We start from the raw sequence: 9,559 nt of genomic DNA, 5'->3' as shown, positions 1-9,559 counted from the left end.
ATATTAAAGATGAACAAATATAAGTGTGCTAAGCCAAACTCAAACAAGCAATATGATCACGGAGTTCGGACCTTCCGTCCTACGTCTCCGCTCCCCACTCCCGGGGAGAAAACTACTATCACAATCCGATTTGGAAGCCGGAACTTCTACACACTCGGTTTACAAGCTTACCGAAAACTCTCACACAACAAACACTATACAATCACACTCTACACCCTCACAAGTGTTGGACCTAGCCGTGTCTCCCTCAAGTGCTCGGTTACAACCTCTCCCTAGGTTCGTCAACCGACGCCACTCCTCTTGGGACGATCCCCGACTCTCACCACACACTCCTCTCGGTGTACAAGTGTATTACAAAGTATATCCTCACAATTAGGCTTAATATAATAAATGTTTGTTCTCTACTATGGATGAGAACACAATGAAAGCTCATACTCAATTGTTATAATTCTCACCAACCTAAATATACTATGTATGAAAATACAATAAGCTCAATATGGGTGTGTGTAACAATGAGATAATATAATCAAATCTAAACTCAATATAAAAACTAGCTTTAAAGAAAGATAATCAAATAACTAAGCAAATGTAAGGCTAGATAAGAGTTTAGAAAACTTCTCAATAGATTAAGAGGTGGAGGGAGAATAGTTAAAAGCTCAAACTTTAATAGATGATCTCCTCAAGCTCTTGTGGAATTTTCTTCACAAACAAACTCTTGAAACAAACTTAAAAACCCTTCAACAAACTTGTAAAACTCTTTTTAAAACTCTCTTAAATATCCATAAGAAACAATAAAAGTTGAGGGCTTTTTATAGCCTCTTAAACCAGCCACAAACCCCCAAAAACCGAAAATATCAAAAACTAGCCGTTACTAGCCGTTATAGGCTGAAAAGACCAAAATACCCCAAAATCCAGCATTCTGGAAATTTGCGTATCTGACTTTGTAAAATCAATTAAAAATAGTAAATAAGCTCCAAAAAATATGAAATTTTGTGGGAAGGTTTTATACATGTAGAATGAAATGTTAGAAAAGAATTTTTGAAAAAACATTTCCCAGTTGAGATAAATAAATGTTTGAACACAGATTTACAGTTTCTGAAAAACTGCAGACATACACGATTTTGTAAAATCAATTGGGCACAGTAAATCAACTCCAAAAATAGTAAAATTTTGAGAGCAATTTCTAAACATGTAGATAAACATGTCAAAGAAAGAATTTCTTGAATACCACTTCCCATTTATGAAAACGCATCTGTTTTGTAAAACATGTACGAACATGTGCACGAACAAAAACATGATTTTGTAAATTCCATTAAACATAACAAATCAATTCCAAACTTGATGAAACTTTGCAAAATGTTTTTAAACATGAAAACAAATATGTTAGAAAAAGAATTTCTCAAATTAAATTTCCATTTGTGAAAGCTCATGTATTTTGTAAGTGTGTCCAAAGCATGAAAACTCAAAACCATGCATGTATATATATAACTATATATATACATAGAAACCAAATACGTGTGTGTATATGATATTGAGCTTAAGGTACTTAACACACATAATATAAAATCTAAATTAGATTACCCAAGCTTGATTTTGATCTTCATTGTAGCTCAACTTGGTACACATGCGGATGAAGCCGACATTCCACCAACCTCCATTTGATATGATCGTTATGGCGCAATCAATCCATCCTCCAACTCGTTGTTTGCCTAGAATAAATACGAAAACACAAACACTAGACAAACAACATTAGTGGTAAATTGTTTGTTAAACATCATCAAAACAAGAAGGCTAACAGGTGGACATTTATATCTTTCAAAGTAATTAGCCAAGGTGTGTCTGCTATTTGGTGTCAATTGACATATTAATTTATAAACCTCTCTTTCAAAGTAATTAGCCAAGGTGTGTCTGCTATTTGGTGTCAATTGACATATTAATTTATAAACCTCATGTATAGGACACATGCGTTGCATAACAAGCTAGATTAATTACTAGTCAAAAATAATTAATAGCAATTAATCAATTACGTTAACTAATTAATTTTAACAATTAATTATTATAATTGTCCGATAAACAGTAATGAATACTAACAGGCATCCCGAATTAATTTTAAGTGAACCGTAATTCATATTTTTTAAGATAAACAGTAAATTTCAGATTAATTGCAGCAATTAAACAAATGTTGTAACTAAAATAATCACTATAATTAACAGAAATTCGGATGAACATGGATTTTTTTCTCGTAACGAACAGTAACTTCCGAATGAACATTGACTTTTTTATTTTTATTTAATTATTTTATTTTATTCTAACTTTTGGATTTAAAATAATAGCTATAAATTAACCAATCTTCTAGATTGTTGGAAAAATTATAAAAACAAAGGTTATAGCATGTAAATTAAATCCGAATAAAAATAAATAATTAAATTTGGCCTGATTGAGAGCAGTCGTGCAATTACTGCTCTATAAGATTAAGTACCCGCCTATCGCCCTGGCGCAGATGATCCCCTCTCCCCTAGCGGTAAAACCCCCCGGAATCGGCCGGTCTCTGTACTCGTGCGAGAGTACAGAGCTTCTGCTTAGATGAAGAAAGTTGCCCAAAAATAAAACAAATACTATGAAGAAACAATATGATGAGGAGAGAAGAGACTTGTTGTTTTCCTTATCAAAACCGAGCTCAACATACGACTATATATATATTGTGTTGGAAAGAGACGTTACAAAACCCACAATTAATACGGCAATGTTCGTCATAAATTTTATAACGTTTCTCATAATTATATAACCGTTACACATATTTTTAATTGCTAATTAAAACATGTTTTAATTACAAAAATTTATTACTATTCATGAAGGCAAAATTGTCTTTTCTTAACAAAATATCTAGCACTATATAAACTGCATCTTTATGCAAAACAAAGTTTGTAATGGTTTGTGAATGAATAAGTTCACTGTTTCTGAGAGCATACAAAAAGTTAGATTGTTAAACATATATATGTACTAGTAGAAACGGTATAATAAAACATTAAGATTTATATACACATACAGAGCTTGGATATTTAAGACCTACTAGTAAGATTATTACTCTAGATACATTTAACACAAACATCTGAATAAATAAATATAAATATTCCGAGGCAAAGAACCAAAACAAAAATAAAGTACCCACAAATAGTCTTCGTCAAACAAAAATTAGGCCCCTCGCTACCATCACCAACCCCTTCGATATGCTGACGTGTCACGTCTCCTCTCTCCCACCAACCCCCTCCCTCCCTATATATATCCCCCCCCTCAACCTTCAACATGACTCAAACTTAACTAACAGGAGCTCCCCCTACAACAGCTCCCATATCTCTCTCTCTTCAGTTATCTCATCCCCTTCAATCAAAATACCATGTCTCACGTTAATGGCAACGGCGTCTGCGTCGCAGCGGACCCCCTAAACTGGGGAGCAGCGGCGCAGTCGTTATCAGGGAGCCACCTCGACGAAGTGAAGAAGATGGTGAAGGACTACAGAGAGGGTCCGGTGAGGATTGAAGGGGCAACACTGAAGGTGGCTCACGTGGCGGCGGTGGCGGCCGGAGAGGCAACGGCGAGGGTGGAGCTAGATGAGTCAGCACGGGCCCGGGTGAAGGCGAGCAGCGATTGGGTGATGGAGAGCATGGGGAAGGGGACTGATAGCTACGGGGTGACCACTGGTTTTGGTGCCACTTCTCATAGGAGGACGAAGGAAGGGGGTGCTCTTCAGAAGGAGCTCATTAGGTAACTTAATTGGTTTGTTAATTAGTTTTAATTTACATGGGTTGGATGTGGGCTTGGTTTTATGATTTGTTTGTTAGAGTGGTAAGTTTTAATTTACATGGAAACCCCTTGGCATAGCTTATGTTTGTAGTTTCATTTTTTGCAGATTAACTCTTTTGTTTAAATTGTTTATGACTCTCTCGATGAAATTTTGGCTGACATGGTCCTGTTTTGAGTTATGATTTTCACTTGGATTTCTTACACGGGTCCTACATTACGTGGCTGACGGAATATTCCTTTATGCAGATTCCTCAATGCTGGAATCTTCGGCTCCGGCCCGGAATCCGGCAACACATTGCCGGCTCCGGCAACAAGGGCGGCGATGCTGGTCCGGATAAACACCCTCCTCCAGGGCTACTCGGGCATCCGGTTCGAGATCCTCGAGGCGATAACTCGCCTCCTCAACAGCAACATCACTCCCGTCCTACCTCTCCGGGGAACCATCTCCTCGTCCGGCGATCTCGTTCCTCTCTCCTACATCGCCGGCATGCTCACTGGCCGCCCCAATTCAAAGGCCGTCGCCCCTGACGGGCGCACCGTCGATGCCACCGAAGCCTTCAAGCTCGCCGGAATTGACGGCGGATTCTTCGAATTGCAACCAAAAGAAGGTCTAGCTCTCGTCAACGGGACTGCGGTCGGGTCTGGTCTCGCTTCGACTGTCCTCTTCGATGCGAATGTGCTACTGGTCCTATCGGAGGTCCTATCGGCGATGTTCTGCGAGGTTATGCAAGGGAAGCCGGAGTACACCGACCACTTGACTCACAAACTAAAACACCATCCAGGACAGATCGAGGCCGCCGCGATCATGGAGCACATTCTCGACGGAAGTTCATACATGAAGATGGCGAAAAAGTTGCACGAACAAGACCCGTTGCAGAAGCCGAAACAAGACCGTTACGCTCTTCGAACCTCGCCACAATGGCTCGGTCCTCTGACTGAAGTTATTCGAGCGGCAACGAAGTCGATCGAGCGGGAGATCAACTCGGTCAATGACAACCCACTGATCGACGTGTCGAGGAACAAGGCGCTGCATGGCGGGAACTTTCAGGGGACGCCAATTGGAGTGTCGATGGACAACACGAGACTGGCGATCGCCGCCATAGGAAAGCTGATGTTCGCTCAGTTCTCAGAGCTCGTCAACGACTTCTACAACAACGGGCTCCCGTCGAACTTATCGGGCGGGCGAAACCCTAGCTTGGACTACGGGTTCAAGGGCGCTGAGATCGCCATGGCATCGTACTGTTCAGAGCTCCAATTCCTCGCAAATCCGGTGACGAACCATGTCGAGAGCGCCGAGCAACATAATCAGGATGTGAACTCGTTGGGATTGATCTCTTCACGGAAAACCGCAGAGGCTGTGCAGATACTGAAGCTCATGTCGTCGACGTTCTTGGTCGGGCTTTGTCAAGCCATCAATCTCCGACATTTGGAGGAGAACTTGAGGAGCACGGTGAAGAACACGGTGAGCCAAGTCGCAAAACGGATTCTAACAGTAGGAGTCAACGGGGAGCTCCACCCGTCAAGGTTCTGCGAGCTGGACCTAATCAAGGTGGTCGAGCGCGAGCCCGTCTTCGCCTACATCGACGACCCATGCAGCGCGACATATCCACTGATGCAGAAGCTGAGGCAGGTTTTGGTCGACGCCTACATCGACGACCCATGCAGCGCGACATATCCACTGATGCAGAAGCTGAGGCAGGTTTTGGTCGAACACGCTCTTACCAACGGGGATAAAGAAAAGCCGGTAAACACCTCGATTTTCCACAGGATCGAGGAGTTTGAAGATGAGCTGAAAGCATTGCTGCCGAAGGAAGTCGAAGGGGTGAGGATGGCCTTCGAGAATGGGAGGTTGTCCATACCAAATAGGATCAAGGAGTGCCGGTCATATCCTTTGTATCGGCTCGTGAGGGAGGAGCTCGGGGCTGAGTATCTAACTGGAGAGAGGGTGAGGTCGCCGGGAGAGGAGTTCGACAAGGTGTTCAATGCGATTTGCGGCGGAAAATTGATCGACCCATTGCTTGAGTGTTTGTCGGAGTGGAACGGGGCTCCGATTCCTATCTGTTAGATTTGAATTTATTTGATCCGACTAAGATTTGTTGTTGTTGATGTTGTTGAGGTTTATGAGGGTGTAATGTTAGATAAGTATTTGATTCTTCTTTGCTCTCCAACTTGTTGAGCATTATGTTGATTGATGTAGTTGCAAAATGTAGGTCATATGCAGTATGAATGATTATGAAATTGTTCATCTTGATGAGTGGAAGATCTCTTAATCCAGTCTTATATTTCTTGGATACCTTGTAAATACTGGGCTTAAGTTTGGAAATAATAATCCATTCTACCAAAATAGGACCCTCCACAAAACTAAAGGAGTACGTATGAACTTAAAAAGTTTTGATCATCATGGTCACCACCTGAAGAATTAAGGATTTGAATTTTAAGGTGCAAATCTTTTGTAAATTAAGTAGAATGAAAATCTCTAGCATAGCTACATCTAAGGAATATCTAAATGCATTTGGAGGAATGTGATATTGGCCATTGATACACTTGGCTCTGAAGAAGAAGAGAATATTCAAAAGATTAGTAGTTCTATGACCTAGGATTATGGGTAAATACATTATCATATAAGTGACAAGATGCACCTCTTCTACAATTTATGCATCATTTTGCAATGATTTCCTGCTAGGAAACTCCCAAACTCAATTGTTCAGAAGACATAATAATGGAGATTCTTCAGCCCATTGATTGTTAGTGAGCCCACGAAGCCCATTTAACTTTGTGCCTATTATATTTTTAATGGACCCTGGCCTAGCTTACGGGAAATAAACGGAGTTTGTATAAATTTTACAGTATGTGAAAAGGCAGTTAAGAGGGGTTTTGTGCAGAGAGGGGGTCCACAATATTTGAATTAAGCTTACTGAGGTCCTCATTATTCAAACCATACCTCTTACCGCGATTAAAAAAAAAGACATTATACCTCTTACCTTATACATAATGTTGAAAGAGAGTAGGAAGAGAGGAATCTAATATTTTCCTTTTTCTGTTTTAACGACACCAAAACTTAATTAGTAATCATAGTGAAAGTTGGGATTACAATTTTAAAGTCACATTTCGATTTGAACTTGGATTTTCTATGATACCAAAGTTGTAATGATGATTGTCTAACCTTTGGAAAATGTGCTATTTTCCTTCACTTCACAAGATCAACTAACACAGGGAAGTCGTCATGTGAAAACCCTTGGTATGGCAATCAAAACTCAAAACTTCTTGCTAATAAGAGTAATATCTTGATCATTTCACCAAAATATTTTGGGTGTGAACCTAATATAGAACCCAACATGCAATGTACAAAGATTCATGATCGGAGTAATCTGTTTGTAATCCGTCACACAATAAGGAGTGGAATTGGAATCGTGCGAAACTAGAGCATAAGAATTTGAAGAAAAAAAAAAGAAAAACAAAAAGGGAACTTCGAAGAATTCAAACGTTGATCAGAATCTTCACTCAAGTTAGTGAAGCTAGAATACTACAATCTTCATAATATACAATACACAAATGTTAACCAATTCCTCATTGCAGAACTTAACACTCATCAAATTACAATCGTACCATCAACGCCCTATTTTTACACCAACAGCAGGGATAATACACGACATCACTATTTAACTTCCGTGGGTCTACCAAGACGTATTGTATGAATTGATTTATTCCATCTTTATATCGACTATCCCTCCATCTACCAATACGAGAAATATCGATCCATAATTTGTCGGGAACTATCCTCATCTGTATGATATTAAGCAAATATTATTCATTAATGAAATTAAGCATAATTAGGTAATGTGAATTTTTATTAGTAACGCAACAAGTTAACAGTTGCGTGATATTAACTTTTTTCACAACATCAAGGAAATTCAAATTATAATAATCTCGAAGGAAAAATTGCTAGAACATAAATTATGTAGGAGTAAAATCTAACGCTCATATTTTTAATAAGATAATTTAACGGCTGTCATAGGAAATGGACCTATCCCATTAGGAATTTAGTAGTGTCCACAACTACTTTTATATACTTTATGCATTTTTATTTCTTAAAAATTTCGACAGCATCTACCCGCTGTTCTCCGAGTACACTGTGCGGATGTTATAATGCATATCAATCATCGATAATAGATCAATTATAGATCGATACGCAAAACAACATACACTTATTGTACATGGAGAACAATACGGTACGTGTTGTCGAAATTTTTAAGGAATACAAATGCATAAAGTATACAAAGATAGACGATACACTACTATATTCCTAACCTGTACGAGAAGATGACTCCTCCCCGGACAGATCTAATAATTATTGCATGTAAATCATGCTCCTAACATAAATCACGTTATTTTCTTTAGATGTAAAAAGTATTTTCACATCCAATATTGACGGGAAACTAGGGGTAACGACTTTCGATTCATAAAATCATGATATTTAACACAATACAATCTCGATATATCTAACTAAATTAAATGCATCAATTACTAATGAACATAAATACAAATGAAGCGTTTTTATTCCATAAATACAAATGAACATACTAATTATAAATGCATATAATTAATATGAACTTTAAAATAACTTGGAAATTAATGGTTTCTTTCAATAGCAGCTACTTGTTTGCAAAATTTGAGTCAACAGAAGCAAATGAAACAATATGTTAATTGTTGCGATCGTGTCTAGTCGTAGAAAGTAGTAGTACAACCCTTGTGATATATTTATCATTATTCATTAAACAGACATGTAGCTTAATTAATCTATAAAGAATATGTCTTTTCTATCAACACCCAAGAAAATTTTATAATTGCATATGAAGCTCTGAAATCTTAATATTTTCACCAACGCATTAATACCTTACTTTGGCGGAAATCAGCTCCATGTTAAATTTCATATTTTACCTATATTTATATGTTAGACAGGGAATATTTTCTCTATTATTTTAAGAACTTAATTAACTCATGAGGAATAACTTCAGCGTATTCCTCAAATCAATAATAGAATTAGGAATTAAAAAGCTTAATTTGAAATAAACTTATGAGAACTAGAGGATCTAATAAAAATTTACATGATCATTTGAGGAACCGGTTTTCCTCTAATTGCTACTTTACTATTGATTGAAGGGGCTAATTCAAAATAACTTAAGAATTGAAGATTTAATAGTAATTTTAATGATTTGAGAAACTAATTTCAAATACCTTACGGATTGAGGGACCTAATAGAAATTTTAATGATCTAAGTGACAAATAATACCTTGAGTGACCGTTGGACGCGGCGATGGACATGATGGCGACGGCGGTGGCCAAAGGGTGAGAAGCGACTGCTGGAGACAGCGGCGGCGACGTCAGCGACGACGAACTCAGGCGGCGACGACGAACTAAATAAAACGACTGGCTCTGTGTGGTAAAAAAATCTAGGCTGTAAAAATTAATATATATCCAACATCGCTGACGGGCTTCCCGTCAGCGATGTGCATTTCCCGTCAGCGATGTTTTATCCCTGACGGTATCGAAAACATCGCTGACGGCAACATCTCTGACGGTTTTTCCCGTCAGAGATATAAACATCGGTGACGGCTATTTCCCGTCAGCGATATAAACATTGGTGACGGTTATTTCCCGTCAGCGATGTTGCCGTCAGCAATACCTATTTTTCCACTAGTGTTTGTCTAGTGTTTGTGTTTTCTTATCTATTGTAGACAAATAATATGTTGGCGGTTAG

At 38.6% G+C, this 9,559-nt stretch overlaps 1 protein-coding gene across 2 annotated transcripts; it reads left to right on the top strand.

Moving 5' to 3' along the window:
* LOC109848011 (phenylalanine ammonia-lyase-like) lies at window positions 3,320-6,044 on the top strand. Of its 2 annotated transcripts, none has more exons than XM_020417263.1 (3): window positions 3,320-3,762; window positions 4,048-5,380; window positions 5,450-6,044. In XM_020417263.1, the coding sequence occupies exons 1-3, from the start codon at window positions 3,395-3,397 to the stop codon at window positions 5,864-5,866; spliced, it is 2,118 nt and encodes a 705-aa protein (XP_020272852.1). In that variant the 5' UTR covers window positions 3,320-3,394; the 3' UTR covers window positions 5,867-6,044. The 2 variants fall into 2 exon arrangements, with proteins under 2 accessions (XP_020272852.1, XP_020272851.1); XM_020417262.1 differs by having other exon boundaries at window positions 4,048-5,431; window positions 5,501-6,044.

The sequence above is a fragment of the Asparagus officinalis genome, chromosome 7 (genome assembly GCF_001876935.1).
Source record: "Asparagus officinalis chromosome 7, Aspof.V1, whole genome shotgun sequence".
In the NCBI taxonomy this organism is placed as follows: Eukaryota; Viridiplantae; Streptophyta; class Magnoliopsida; order Asparagales; family Asparagaceae; genus Asparagus; species Asparagus officinalis.
This window is presented reverse-complemented; position numbering and strand designations above follow the sequence as displayed.